This window comes from Poecilia reticulata, linkage group LG1 (assembly GCF_000633615.1).
Source record: "Poecilia reticulata strain Guanapo linkage group LG1, Guppy_female_1.0+MT, whole genome shotgun sequence".
Lineage (NCBI taxonomy): Eukaryota > Metazoa > Chordata > Actinopteri > Cyprinodontiformes > Poeciliidae > Poecilia > Poecilia reticulata.
The window spans coordinates 7,784,650-7,800,739 of record NC_024331.1 but is presented as its reverse complement, the minus strand read 5'-3'; the positions used below and the strand labels follow the sequence as shown (position 1 = coordinate 7,800,739).

At 37.7% G+C, this 16,090-nt stretch overlaps 1 protein-coding gene across 3 annotated transcripts in view; it reads right to left on the bottom strand.

The window, feature by feature from the left end:
• Window positions 1–10,499: 10,499 nt before the first annotated feature.
• LOC103462454 (zeta-sarcoglycan-like) overlaps window positions 10,500–16,090 on the bottom strand; it is a 295,105-nt gene continuing 289,514 nt past the window's right edge. For 2 of the 3 annotated variants that reach the window (XM_017306215.1, XM_017306217.1), the window contains exons 5-6: window positions 12,835–12,957; window positions 10,501–10,689 (exon numbers count right to left, since the gene is read on the bottom strand). In XM_017306215.1, coding sequence (XP_017161704.1) covers window positions 10,613–10,689; window positions 12,835–12,957 — 200 coding nt within the window. In that variant the 3' untranslated portion in view covers window positions 10,501–10,612. Of the gene's footprint in view, window positions 10,690–12,834; window positions 12,958–16,090 lie in introns of all 3 variants that reach the window. The other variant, XM_017306219.1, reaches the window with a different exon arrangement.

The following is a 16,090-nucleotide window of genomic DNA, read 5'->3' as shown; positions in this document are numbered from 1 at the left end:
CTTTGCCTCAAGCTGGGTTTTAATGACTTCCAAATATTTAGACAGTTGTGAACTTTGCTTTTTCTGTGTTCTAGGTAATTAGAGAAACATTACCTACTTTCTACATACTTTGTCTAATTTAGTTTTGTTGTCTACAGTTTATGCTTTTAAAGAATTGTTCATTGGTGGAGATAACGAAGATATTTTGAAGACCATTTTAAGAAACTAGGTAGAAAATCTCTGTTCAATTTCGTACATAACTCGATGGAAATCCAAAATTACATTTTTGGAGATTAACATTATTCAATACAATCTACATTCTGAACCACAGTGATGTGTTGTTCATCCAGAGTTATAAATTCAGTCAGCTATAATCCCTTCTGTCCTTTTTGTTCCATCTTCGGAGCTCTGCCTAGAGTTTCCTCCAAATTGACTTTTGTATATACTTTAGCTCGGTGAACTAATTGTATTCTGCCAAATATTTACATTTGTTTTAACTGTTCCGTTAAATTGGTGGCATTGAATATAACTCCTTTTACTACAACAGTGTGAAATATCCTATTTGCAAAGTTGCAAGTGGCAAGAAAGTGAGATTTATTATCCGTACATCCACAGTTCAAAACTGCAACATCAGTTGCCATGTTACATCACCACATGTTGCAGCAACTGCATTAGCAGAAGCTGAATTCAGTCACAGCAATGTAACAACAGAGATCTGTAGTTGAGTTTAGTCATCTAATGCAATGCAAATCATTTAAAGATTTTTTAATAAGGACTAAAATGTATTCAACAAAATGCACTCTTCCTTTTGAATTCAGGAGATCGATGGTGCTTGGTGGAAGAGCAGCATCTGTTACATTTCTTGACTGACTGTGATTACATGGTCAGCAGCGTCTCTCCACCAGTTTCATCCAGAGTCTCCATTGCAGTCAACCGTTGCTCTTAGTGAAAGGCAGCAGCTGTCTTTACCAGACTACTGTTTTAAGTTTTAGCTCAGCTGCATGTTGAGCTTTGAAGAAATTCTAGAAAATCCAAAATCAGTTCCAGAGATGGTATGACAAACGGAGTGAGTAGAAGTAAGTTTGCAACAAAATGTAAAAGAAAAAAAAAAAAACCCAGCTGGGAGAGCAAAGGAATGTCGGACAGAAAACACATTTTGATATGTAACTATTTGACAGTCAACTAAATGAAGGGACATACTTTCTTTTACAATATGACATGAATCACTCAGTGAATTGCTTATTGTCATATGCTGCAGCCTAGTTCAAGCATTGTCATAGGCAATTTTGAACTGTTAGCGTCATTAGACACCTAACAGAAAGACGAAGACATATAAAATGAAAGAAGTAGCTATGAGAAACAATTACTAAGAGAATAATCGTAATTTGTCGATCTGAGCCTGGATTCTCCCAAATTTAACTTGATATTTCTTCTGAACACACAGCAACATTCCACCCACATTGACCAAGCCTGAAAAATGTGTCATTTTAACTAAATTATTCTACAAATAAACCTTCCCCTCCCCCCATCTAATTTGTGTAAATGTAATAACTTGTAGATACTCTTATTCCTGCTACAAAAGCCCTATTTTAAACTGCCAATTGCCCTACCTGATCTAACGTAAATAATCAATTCAAATAAAACCCCTTCTCGTGACCCTTGGTTTGAAAGGGCTTTTGCTTCCTTCTGCGTCCACTTTAGCTTTCCAACATACGAGCTTAGGTAGCTCCATTAAAGCAGTGTGATGGAGAGTGGGAAGGGGCAAAGAGTACGAATTCTCCTCTGCTGCCCTGGCTGAAGGCTAACTCTCTCTGAGGAGACTTGACCTCAAGGTATTGATGGAGAGAGGGCGGCACACAGGGAGGGATGAGAAGATGAAAGAGGAGGTGATATCGATTGAAGAAGATAGTTCATCTCTGCTGTATGGCTTGTTCAGGAGGTGCTGAAGACCTCTAAACCAAACCAGAGTTATAGCATCAACACAGCAGTTTGGTTGATTGGAACTTCTCTCACTCTTTTGCTTATTTCTCTGCCCTCTTAGTCCAATTGGTGCTCTGATGTTCATACATTTAACTACATAAAACTTGAATCTCACTAATAAAGACAATACAAGATGGCAATGCTGCTTAAAGGGACTGTATTATGCATTTTCCAGGTACATAGTGCTAATTTATAGCACAATCAAGCAACTATTTTATAAAAATGCTTCATATATCAAATATGACTTAAAAGAATAAGTCACAATTTAACACTTTGAATTTGGGCCTCTGTCTCTTTAAAAACTCCTGCTCTTTCCGAAACTCCACCTTCAGGAAGTCGTCACATCATTTCTCTATAAACCCTTTAACGATTTTACCAGCATTGTACTGAGAAGTAGCTCATATGATGAGCAGAGATTTGCAGTTCCACAAGGTGTTTGCTAATTTTATATAAATGTTATAATGAGAAACAAATTAAAATACTTTTTGTCTAACCTTGGACCCCCTTGCCTTTGGGCTTATTTTTTAAAATTAATAGCAGATTTAAAAAAAATGAAAGTTGGACATTTTTATTCAGATTAAAGGTTGTTTTTTCTAAAATGGCAGCACATCAATAAGAATAAATAAATGAATAAAGACTTAGAACCGCGGTAGCTATCAAAAATAAAATTGCTAAAAGAAAATGAGTGAATCATATAAAGACAAATTTGTGTTAATATTTCTTCTCCAACAGCGAGTGACTCTGAAAGAAGAATACAAATCAGTGGACATAAAAACACACTATTCTGGGAGCATCATTCATTGGTGTCTCAATAAAGAATAGCAATAAATTTTAATGCTTTTGTCTTTAATTTCATTTGTTAGATTGTGTTTAGTCTTGATTTGGGTTTGATTAAGTTCTTGTTCGGGTCGACAAAAGCCCTGTGGGAACATGAAGGCTCTATTCATGTTTGTCAAGTGGATTTTTTTTTATTTTTTATAATCTTACCTGAAATTAGAAGAAACAAAACTGAACAATGAACTGCTTTAAACTTTAGTATCCGTTTTGTTCCTTTATTGCATCCCACAAACCTGACGTTGGTTTCCTTCATGTTGATGAAGTTTCACTTCTGTATTTATTTTTATTATTCTTGAATAAGAAGATTTTTGCATGTGATATGCCATATCCAAAAATTGTGCATAAAAACAACAAAAATTGCCCTGGACTTACAAATCAAGGCATCGCATTATATTTCTAGGGACAGATGCAGAAAGAAAACACTGAAAGATAAGAAAGGTGATTTCTGTAAAGCAATTTAGTTTGAGCGCCATTATACATCCGTAATTATTTTTCTTCAAAGGCAGCATTCATTTTATGTTTTTTTGTTCTTAATCTGCTTCTGCGGTGAAGTGCTTTCCGCTTCAACAAACCAGGTTTGTTTTCATGACTCTCTGCTTCTATTAGAAACCAGCAGAAGTTTGGAAGATCTTGCATATGTGAAACAACAAAAGCCAAAACACTCGAGGTTGGTGCAACATTTATCAACATCCATGTAATTCTCCATTTTCATTGCGTTTGTTCTTCTTGACAGAAAGACGCAACTAGTCAACATTATGCTCTCTCTTCAGTGTTATTTAGTCAGTTATTTGCTAAAAGGAGATGTCTGAAAGGAATGCAAAGCACAGCACTTGTTTTAAAAGCAATTACACTCTTCTAAAATGCTTCAAAGACTTATGAAAACAAAACATGTGAGCCTTAACATGGATTCTGGATGGTTTCGTTAGCTTTTGTTAGGTCGTCGCTGCTCTGTTTTTCCTGTTTTTCCCTTGTCTCCTGATACATTAACCTAATTCCTTGTCTCTGTGTTATTGTCTTATTTACGAGCTTCAGTCCCATCAAAAAATAAAATAAAAAAATCTCATTCTGACCTACATACTTTTTCTTTGCTTTAAAAAAAAAAAAAGAGCTGAACTGTAGTTTGTTCTTAGTTTCCAAATTTCCTAGAATATATTTTCCCCAAGCATTGTTGTCCTTGGGAATTAAATTATTTTCACTTTGCAAAAGATGAACTACAAATGTATTTTTAACATGTTCCATACAGTGTTTGTGCATCGAGACGAAGGGTGCAAAAGTCAGGAGTGAGTACAGTCCTTTAGCTACGCTTCGTTCGTTTCAATTTATTTTCTACGCTGTGTATTTTTCCAGCTCAGTGTTCTCCGTTTGGTCTCTCGTCCTGCTGGAGCCATGTCCGACATCCAGCTGGCTGGAGTGAGTCGCTGCTCGTCACCGCCATGCGGAGAGGCTACATATTGTGGCATGAAATTGAAGTTGTTGCCAGTGTTGTGCAATTTCACAAGCGCTGGTTCGAAATTTAGTCGACCCATGTTAAAATGAATTCATACACCGCCGCCTAAACGCCGCTTAAACATTCCCAAGGCCGCGGCAGTCTACTGTCAGGTTGTGTACGTGGCCGATTGTGTGCTTTCCTCTTTACGTGAAAACTGAAGTGTTGAGTGAACCTTGCTCCATTAGCACATATTCACCTTCAAAACACCACAAGATTGATGTAAAGGTCATCGTTTTGATTAATCACATCAGCTGACAAAACAGTCAGTAAGGTAAATGAAAGACATGTGTGTTATGCCAGCAACTGAGAATAACAAAGGTCATAGATAATAGAAGTTCAATTTAATAATGAGGAGTGAGCTCTTCGATCAGTTACCTGCTATGCTCTTGGTCTCCTCAGAGCGTAGCATCAACGCCGCATGAGGAGGAGGAGCGAGTCACAGAAACGCTGGTTCAGAAGCCGAACAGGACAGATGCAGTTTGGGACTTTGAACTCAAACCGAATGACTGGGATGAACCACTGAAGAAATACAAGCAGTGAGCCGTTTCCATTTGACTGACAGCCCACAATCGCTGTGGTGCTTAATCAACAAAATCCAAAAAGGCCAGTAAGATGCAAAATGGAGCACACTAAGGAGATGCTAATCACATTGAAAAGCCAGCATTTTGAAAAATGCTGCACAAATATGATTCTCAGTACACAGTAGTAAGTTTATACTTTTTTTCCCACTCAAACAAACTTCTTACTCACAACATCGCCTGTTTTCCCTGTCTGAGTCTAATGATTAATATATTTTAAAGGGCATGTTTGTTTCCAGAGACTTCATAATCCGTTTGATTTGTTTTTGGTTTTATGTGTTTTGGATATTTAAAATGTCTCTCAGTTCCAGTGTAAACTGCTTTTTAGAAATTAGTTTATTGGTCTTAGAGAGTGTGTACTTGCATTATTATGCCATTTTTTGCAATTAGTTTACAATGGTCTGAAAATGACAATATTATCGTTTATCGTAATCATTTCTGGGGCAATTAATCGGCCAGCTAAATTTGTTATGACAGGCCTATCTATCTATCTGATTAAATAATAACTTGACAAGCATTTAGCACAAGGCTGGGAGGAAAGCCTTGTGCAGATTCTGGACAGAGATAAAATGCAACTCGAAACATTTTATCAAGCCACATTTCTGTTTGTCTTCCTTTCTTAAGGGAGACAAACAGAAAACAAACATTGACAAGATGAGGTCCAAGATACGGATATAAGTAGAACAGCTCAGTCTAGACTCCACTCTCCAGAAGGCTCTTCACCTTCAAACATGTAAGTAAAATGTCTCATGCATCCATTACGCAGCTAAAAAAAACTTTACCGGTTTATAGGAACCAAATAAAAGTGAAGGTGGGTCCGTGAAAAACGAGGTTTGAACAAGTCTCAAGAGTGAATGAAGCTCCGAAGACGTAAAATGTTGAAACTTTTCATCCACCATCTTTATTTCCAGCAATTTCTCATCTTTTGATTTATGTGTGCAGCTCTTCTTTCAATGCTTCCAGCTTGTTTCCCCCCAGTCCATATGCCACTGATAACCTGTTGGACAGCTCATTAGTTTTAAATGGGTTTCAGTCCACTCGTTACATGTCCCATTTAMCTTCACTGCGTAAAACTCAACTTTTCTTAATAAGAGGGATAAAGCAGAGCAGTGGGAGTCGTTTGCAGCGCTGTGAGGGACATCAAGCAGGTGTAAGCAGAACGGCAGCGACAACATGCAGCGCCGACACGAACGTACACAAACAGGCGGAACAGAAAGTTATCCGTGTGTGAATGGGTGAATGACAACACACGTCTAAAGATGACTGGAAACGTGTTCGATCAATTTAAAACTATTTATTTATATAGCGACTAAAAACTCTGAAAAGACACTCTTGTATGTTAGTAGGATACACAAACAAAGCAATTATGGGAAATCTGTGGGAATCTGACAAATACTTCCACAGCGCTGAAAGAGAAGATAACTTTTATGCAGATTTCTTTACTTTTTGATGATGTTTTTAACTTTATTATGGTGTTTTTGCCTCATTGTTTTTATTTTATTATATTGTTTTTAGATGAGGACTCGGCAGATGAGGACTCGGCAGATGAGTCCTCAGGCGCTTTCTGAGCTCACAGAATACGAGTGGAAGCAGGTCTGGCCCAAGGTTGAGCGGGGCCTTAAGGCAGAATATTATTTAGGAGGCGACTTCCTGTTAAAAACATCACCACCGTTAGCAGCGTTTCGGTACAGATTCGGTGGAGAAAGAGCCGAGTTTAACTGGCCGACCTTTGCAGCAATCACTGAAAATTGGTTAAAATTTGCTTAGGTGCATTTGAGAACAAACTCAAACACAAAGATCAAACTCATAGCATCAGATTGATTTTTGTGTTAGCTAGAAGCCATATTCGATTATTCTTTGCACTTTGCATCAAACTGTTCATTAAACCTTTACTCAAAATTTAAAACCTGATGCTGAAACTTTTTTTGGACAGTTTTGTTAATATTCTTGTTCTCAATGAAGAAATTGTGAAATTACAGCTCTATTGTCTGTGTTAAAATGTAAACACTTATGAGGACCCCCCTCTGAGAGTCGGTTCATTTATGCTCCAAGTAAAATAAACAGTTTCAGATCGTAGGGGCCATGATTGTAATGTCTGTATTACCTTTACTTTTAGCATTGATTTAGGAAACAAGGAACAGGATTGAAGGAAATCAGAAGAGATCAACTCTGTAAAGGTGTGATGTGTGAACACTTGAGTTTATTCAGAAGCTTAGCACTTCAGAGAAGTTTTATTAAACTACCAATGCAAGAAGAATCTAATTTGGAAATTATTTATGTCCAGTTACACAGGTTGGTTTATTTAAAATTATTTTACTAATAAAAATTAGCAAAACTTTTGAGCTTTGGTTTAAATAGTGCATTGCAATTAAAAACTACAGCTAAATTTTATTTGTAAAACATTCGCTGTCTTCCTATGTGTCTACTATGAAATAAAGACACACTCTCTCTCTCTGTCTCTCTGTCTCTCTCTCTCTCTCTCTCTGTCTCTCTCTCTCTCTCTGTCTCTCTCTCATCAGCAGGCCTCAACCTTATACGTTCTGTTTCTTAAGAACTGCAGCAGAAGCATTTGGACTTTGTTTTATTCTTCAGTCAATCTGGTTTCAGGTAAACATTACCACTTTCACTGCTTCCGCAGAAGTTTGAAATCACTCTGTGGAAGCTTTGAATGCCAAGGTCTGATCTGATGATCGTTTTTAAAGACTTGTCAAAACCAATTTACTCTGTGKATCACGACCTGTTACGCCACAGGCTTTCTGATGTCGGCCTCACAGACAAAGCCACCGGCAGATTTTCAAATCATCTTTCTTGTTGTAAAACTCCCTCACTGTTGCTCCTGTTTTCTTAATAATTTGAGGCAGAATGGCCTGATGTGTTTCTCCAGCTCCACACTGATGCCACAGTTGTTAGTTGTCTGGAAACACAGCTGCTCTGGTTTCTGATCGTCTGCAACTGGAGTCTTTAATCCCAATAATCGAGGGCCAGATTTAAATGTTGAGGGCAACGTTTAAATGTTTCCCTGGTTAAACTCACCTGAGTCAAATGACTGAATTACCAGAACCTGCAACTACAACAGAATTTGATTGTTTTTGAAATAATTCAGCTCTGGAAACAGTTAAGAGCCCACTGCACTGAACCTCATGGAAAACCACCTGGTTATTCCACCAATTATTGATTTCTGAACTCTTCCAGTATTATTGTTCCTAAATGAATATGAACTTGTTTTATTTGCATCTTTTCAGTTATTTTGACCATTTCTCAATTTCTGCAAATAAATACTACATTTTTGCTCGGATATTCAGAGACATGATGCCGGTAGTTCATAGAATAAAAAAAACAATGTTGACTTTACTCAAAMATAGACCAACAAAGAATAAAACCAGAGAAATTGATTGAGTGATTTCTAAATGTTTTCCAGAGCTGCATGTTACAGACGCTGACTGAACGGTTCTTCCTGTTCTAAGGTTTTATTGCTGCTGTCGTTTTTTTAAACTTTCAGTTTTCTTCTGACTCTTGAGCACGTATGTGGTTCTGTATTCCCCRTGTTTTCATTAAAACGTATTYGTGAGAAATAAAATTGTAATCACTGGAAATAAAAACTGGAATCAYAAGTKTAATTTCCAAAAAAMCGTTATTTTGACATCAAATGACACCAACTTCATCATACAGACTTTGCTCCATGGAGGTCACGCTTTTCGGAAATAATGTCTCATTTTGCATTTCCAGTRAAACCTGGACCTGTGTTAACTTCAGGATCATTGTRAAGAAATGGAGGTCAAATCCTGGAAAGTTTATTGCAGTTCACCAACAAAAGATCTCTGATCTTTGATAGGATTACATTTAACTACATCGATCCAAGTCTTTTAAAAATAAAGAAAAACTAAATTGTACAAAAACATGTTAACCAAAAAGAAAGAAAAGCACAATAGGTTTTTTGGGTTCAGGAAATCCACTTTCTATGCATTTTAAAACTTGGAAGAGTGTTTTTTTAACAGTATGATACATTTGGTTTTGTACAATAGTTGGTAGTTTGCTGACATACGATGTCATTATATATAAAAGCAGAATACTTCACACAGAATAATACGCCATGCACAGTTTTCACTTGGCATCATTCACAGACCAACACACACATCACACACTTGATTTATGAGAACAGCTGGTCCCACACTTTAATATTCATTATCAAGAAAACTGTCCTGGTCATTTTGTTTTCTGCTTCAGCTGCACATCAGTTTCGCTGAAGCAACTGACTTTATTTTTTCTGGCTCTAACTTCTCTCCACTGCGGTGAAACACTCTCTCTCTCTCTCTCTCTCTCTCTCTCTCTCTGTCAGTGTCTTCTGTCCTCTCACTTCCTTCTCTTTTGACAGTCCTTATCACCTCCTGCCCCAGTCCTGCTTCTGCCGCTATCACTCTTGTTGAGTGTCAGATTTCAGTGTCACTCCTTTCTGTCTCCACTCTCCAGCCTTTTTTTTTTCCACTACCCACCTGAGAACATTTAAAGTACCTCAGTTTCTCTCCCACATTTTAACTCTTGCAGAGCCTCTGTAGTRTTTCTCCTATCTACGTCCCTTTATATTCCTTCTGTAAAATGATTTTTTTTTTTCACTCCATTGTGGGAGAATCTTTTAACACCATGTTCTCTCAACCAAGATTAGTCACATCATAAATTCAGGGAGGCTTTGGCTGAGTCACATCTACATCCTACAGGGATTTCCATGGGGACTGTAAATGTGGCCTGACTGACCACAATTATGAAAATGTYTTAATTACATGTAATAAAAGTAAATCAATTGGTCCCCATCATTACCACAATATTATTAGATAACTTTTCTTCTTTAAAACCCCTTAACTCTCACCACTAACGTTTATTTATTTTTACACATTTATTAAAACTGTCTACATGTTGTGGCAGTACAGTATGAGACAGATAACCTGTGAAAAACATTGAGCTTCTCTGCCTYCTCCCTGCTCAGTCAGAAAACAACCAATCAGAGCCAAGATTGACGGGTGTCAATCACACTCGTGTACRTGCTGCAGCTGCGTCAACGGCGGAGAAACAACTTAACGTTACAGAAAAACTGTTTATCCGTGTCATCGTCGACGGCCGTGGCAGCTAGCTAACTAGCCACTAGGTGTCCACCATGCAGCAGAGGGCACAGGGGAGGGTGTGAGCAGCGCATACATGAGGKTGATTGACGGTGCTAATAAGCAAGTCATTAGTACCTCAACATTTCAAAGTCTCAGATTTTTTTCCCATGACTTAAATGTTGAAATTGAAATCTAAACYTGTCACAATATAAAGTTGATGCACAACATTAACACCTCTGTTACTGTATGGGTGATTCAGACCTAAAAGGGCATCTAAATAAATGTAGAAATGAAGAGGAAAGGTAAAAGAAATTTGAGCTGGGGGTTTTGCTCTTAGGTGATGGTAACAAACTCATGAACCATGTGAGAGGAATACAGGATAAATATAGTGATGCGATGGAAGAAAAGAGCAGATGGGTCAATTCCACTTAGTGCACATCACTGCCAGAACATTACATTTCTGTATTCAATTTTATTTTTAATATTCGAGTTTTCTGAGAAACTGTATTTGGAGTTTCATTAGGTGAAAACCATAGTAATCAGTTAACTAAACACTTTAAAAAATGTCCAATTGTGTGAGAGTTTCACCGTTTTATTTGTCGAATTATTGAACTACATTAACGTTTCCATGACACAGACACAGATAGTTGAAGTACTTACTTCAGGTCCTGAAATGGCTCTGCCCTGACATGTGAAGTCTCGACAGAATGGCTGAAAACCACTCCTTCATCCCCTGGAGAGAGGAGACAAGGGTCAGAACCAAAAACCGTTATTTTGACATCAAATGACACCAACTTCATCATACAGACTTTGTTCCATGGAGGTCACGCTTTTCGGAAATAATGTCTCATTTTGCATTTCCAGTAAAACCTGGACCTGTGTTAACTTCAGGAGCATTGTGAAGAAATGGAGGTCAAATCCTGGAAAGTTTATTTCAGTTAAACATTTTTTTGTTCTCCAAGTCGGTGCTGATGCAGACAGGATATTTAATGAGATGCTAAAAGTAAGGGGTTAAACACGCCCCAGCTAATTTTGCTGAGATTTCATTATCCTCCTCCCAACACGCGCCTCCTCCTATTGGAAGAAAAAAAACAAAACAAAACGGGTTGTCTCTGATAAAATGACGTGCTTAGCCCCCTGTGTCCAGCAGCCACCTCTGCAGCTGTGAACAGATGTTTGGCAGTAGCTCTTGCTGAGACGTTAGATGGTATATTGAAAGCTCAGCACCGCAGCAAATTTAATACTGCATGAGGCAAAGTCAGCGGCGGGCCCGCGGATAACGAGACGACCAAGTCGCCGTTCAAAACCGAAGCGGGCGGCGTTCCTTTGTAGGAAATTCTGAGAATCAGAACTCGGTTTTCTGCAAACCATGAATATTAGTGTGGGCTTTTTATCGTTTGAGCTCCACACAATGCAGCTTATCTTGCCAACATGAATCTGGCATTTGTTTCCAAGCTCGCTTTGGGGATTTTGTCGCCTCTCTCTTGTTTACATGAAATGTTTATGAGCTGCTCGTCACCGTCGGGCTTGGCGGCACCTTTCCTCGTTCAGAATACCCAGGGTGTGTTTTCAAAGCGCAGCCGGTGACCCGAAACTGGCAAGCCAGCTGGTTTCGCTCCGACAGATCCGTGTAGTAACGTCACTCTTTTTTAAACTTTAAAAACACCAGCACACTCAAACAGCGACACGGTGAGCCTGCGCTCAGAGGTTTACGTGGCTCTTTTGGACGGTGTGTCATTCTCTTCCCTCCGTCACCCAGGAAAGGACGAAAGCAATGACCTTCAGCCCTAAACCTCTGTGCCCTCATTCTTTCAATGACTCTAATGGACAAATCTCCCAAATTGCCTTCAGCACTATGAGAGTCTGTAGGAGTGGATTTAGCACAAGTTCACCTTCAGACTTCAATTGATGGGCTTCGTGTGAAGACATATTGTGAATACCCATCACCGAGATCATAACCAAAATGAGTTCAAAGTGATTATTGAAGGTTTTTCTACTTGTTATTCACTGTCGAACACGAGCGTTTACTTTATGACAAATGTAAACCTGGGGGATTACCGTATTTTTTCCAAACAGATGTTGAGTTTAGTCACGACTGTGTGACTCGCAGTGTGCCCGAGTTATTTTTCAGAAAACATTCAAAAACAAACTCTTAGAAAGTTGGGAAAAAAAATCTACATGCTGTTTAGACAGAAAACGTCTACAATTTAAGTGTTCAAGCGTTTGATTGGAAACAGTTTCAATCGTTGAAAATCAAACGAAAATGAGCTACTGGTAGATTTCATAATTTGATGCAGAGAAGAAGAGTTTTGTGATTGAACATAAATACTTTCTGAGAAACTTCAGTGGTCTGATTTAAGTCCCCAAAAACAAAACAAGAACAAATGACAGTCAGTGCTGCCTTGAGTACGTGAGCGCTCCTTTCACAAAGACAATAAATTGGTGCAGAAAAGCAGAAAACAATCATGTTTGTGGTAAAATAATGAAACAGAAAAAAAAATCTGATGGGACGCTGGAGAAGACAAGCATGTGCAAGTAATATAAATAATCAGGAGTTCCTGAAATATTTGAAAACCTAAAGTTTATACCAGTACTTTGCACCATTTCTTATACAACAACAGATTAAAAACAATCAGTATATTTATTGTTGAGCTTGCATATCTATATATTTAATGTTTTTGCAGCAAAAGAGGCGTTTTCAATTGAGAATGTTGCTTATGTTTGTCGACATATTGTTTTTGATTGAAATTTGCAATTAACTTGATCAAAAACGTTAATGGAGTCCCACCACTAACATTATTCTGTTAGTAATATGGCTACGCTCCACAAGAAGAAAGCAATGTGAAAGTGTAAACAACTGTGGCAAACTGCACTTTACCTGTGACTTTAAGTTTCTCTGTTCCGATGCTGATCTCTTCCTCGTCTGCAGAAAACAGAACTCTCTCGCCGTCAGCGCTCTTCACTTCGAACCTCTGACACTGGGCCTCAACCATTTCCGAACCTGAAGTAAAAGAAGAAAAAGAAACTGTGTTCAATTTAAAACATAGAAGGGGAAACTCATGAAAAAAAACAAAAAACAATTGACAAATGAGTGGATGATTTCGTTACCCAGCTCCCTTCACAGCATTGTTAAGTCTTGAGTGTTTCAAATTGAAGAACTACAAGATGCTCAGAGATGCACCAAATCAGAGCGTCTCTGACTTTGTTCATGCTTTTTTTTTTTTTTTTTTCTCAGGAATGTAGCTGAGCAGCTTTTGCAGAGCAAGCTGCCATGAGATGCATTCAGAAACAAATCTTTAAAAACAAAACGTTCCGGGTAAGGATAAAACATTCGGTGCTCGTCTCACAACTTTTTTACCAAAGAACACAGGAAAAACTTATGAACAATTCCCTTAAATACAGTGAAAAATATTCAGACTTACTCAAACTGTAAAGTATAATGGCGCTGCTTGTGCTGACCTCATCCAAGGACATATAGCTGAATACATATTACACAAAGGAAGCGCTTTCTTTTTTATTATTTTTAAGGTTGAAAATTGTCTGGAATTAAGATTTTTAAGTTTTATTACAACCTCAAAAAAAAAAAAAGAATTGTTTTAATTCACCATTAGACTAACTAAAAATATGAAAATGCTCCAATAAGCTTTCACAATAACGGCCTAAAATAACTGATCAATTTAGGATTTATAAGTGCACACATTAGATTAATAAACTGTTCTTTCAATAAATAAGGGAAGTTTTTTAATTATTGCCCTTTTTCCTCCTTCGTTTATAGGACTTTGTCCGCTTACCAACCAGAATCCTTCTCTGTGTAACAGCAGTGTTTAATTTTGTTTAACCTCATGCGGACCGTAAATTTCAGTCAACATCAGCAAACACGGCTGAGCATCTGGTGATGCATGTTAATGTGCATTTGGCAGGGATGGGTCAGTGTGTTGGGATGAATGACTGATTGGACACGACTGCACCACAGAAATGAAGATTTTCACATTAGCTTTTATTTAATAATTCCTGTAGTAAAAGACAAAACGTTGATACCATAAAACAGAGTTTCTCCAACAGTTTTTTGTGTTGTAAAAATCTCCCTGCTCCAGCACAGCTGATTCAAATGATTTCATTACCTCCTCTCCGTGCCAAATTGTGCTGCAAAAGTTAATCAGCCATTCATTTAGGTCGGTGTGTGGCAGCAGGGAAACGCCTAAAAATGTGCGTTACTTACACAGAAGCACTAGTCAAAAAAAATGACCAATTAATTGTCTGTTTGAGACAGACAACATAGAAAAGRTTTGAATAGCACTGCTAGTATAGCTTCTTGCTAACTGTTAGCTTAAGTAGCTACAAGCTACCACAAGTGGCTGTTATTCACAGTTATTACTTAAAATAAGCAGAAACAGAAGTTGGGGTACAACATGGAGGAAAGAGTCCTGAGGTCATTAGGTCAAACTTCAGAAAGCTGTGACGAGGACACATGTGTAGCGTCTTCTCTACAAGCTAGCCCACCTCACCAGCAACGCTAAAGTTAGCATCTGTTTTAGAGTTTCATACCAGGCTAAGCTGAAGTGGTTTAGCTTATTTTAAGTCCAAGTTTTAAGCCTGGACAATTCCAATGCAAAATATAAAGTACCTAAATCTGATACTGGATTACTATACACACAACGTACATGCTGAAAACAGTTTGAAATTGGTGACAACACAAAACTGGAGCTGTACGCGCGCCTTTAATTAAACAATCCTGTAAAAACTGGATAGACTCTTCTACAGCCACGCTTCTCAAACTGTGCCACCAGCACCATCGGTTGTACCGCCTTCTGTGTGTCAAAAATCTCCAAAGCAAATAAAAACAAATAACCTGTGATGAAGAGGATAACAGCTCATCTCTAACAGGATGAGATGTTAGAGAATAAAAAACTTTGCTTCATGAATAACTTGTAATATGAACAGTTGAATAGAGTAGTTAACTAACCTAAAATGCATATTTTCAGGCTGTTAGTGAAAGTTATGGTAGCCAGAGAGAATCCATCCATGTAGAAAAATTCCAGGTTGGGATTTGAACGCAGGACCTTCCTACACGGCGAAGGGATCTTAGTTTAAGGAAAAAAATCTAGTTTACCCAAAAATGTGTTTCATGTTGCAGGTTTGTGTCATTAAAACTCTGACTTACAAGCTGGTGTGAAACGTTGCCAACCAAATTCCAAATTGGCAAATTATGTATAGACCATGCTTTTAATTGAATTTATCTGTATTTTATATTTTTATGAATTAGACAAGAACGTTTTATTACTGCATTACAGATGAACCTATAAAAAACCCCATCTCTTTGACTGTCGTCCTAATTCCCCTTTACCATCTGGGTTTTCAAGCTATAACGTCTTCCTTAAAAGGCTGGAACATCTTTTGAGTCACAATCAAACTTTATTGGCTGATATCTGGAATTAAGCTTTTTTCCTCCCTCATCTTTCTCCGTCACTGTCTTTTTTATGTCCCTCTATATTGTTTAGACTCTCACTACACAAAATGTAATTGTGCCTTGCTTTAACCGAAAGCCTATTGTGTGTTTATGTGCGAGTCTGAGTTAGCGACAGAATTTGGATTGCATGGAAGAAATCAGTAAAGGAGAAAAAAAAGGATTCAGGATGAAGAGGGACAAAAAGTGAAGCATGTTTAAACGAGGGATTCTGTCTCAGGTATCTAGAACGTTAGCTTTAGTCCTGAAATTCAGCTCATAGAGCAGATTTTTTATTTTTTTTTGCATGGATGCAGGTCAGCATATTTAAAAATACTTGTCTGATTCAGGAAATGGTGTTTTTTGCTTCCTCCGTGGCTGTGGGGTGTTTGAAAAAACAGACTTAGATGAGGAAGATACTGAAACACCAAGAGAAAAAGAGAGAGAGACAGAAGCTGCTACACTTGCACATTTACAGATACTGTGGATCTCAAAAAAGTGTATGAGTACCTGTTAAAATTTCAGGTTGATAAAAAGCTTCACCAGAGTAAGCAAATGTATGAAGTAAGATAAGAAATTGTTGGAAACTTTCTGGAAATTTAATTTATGCCCATAAACATGATAACGGTATTTAATGAACTAAAAAAAAAAAAAAAAAAAAACATAATTTGTCACTTAATTTATCAAAGTT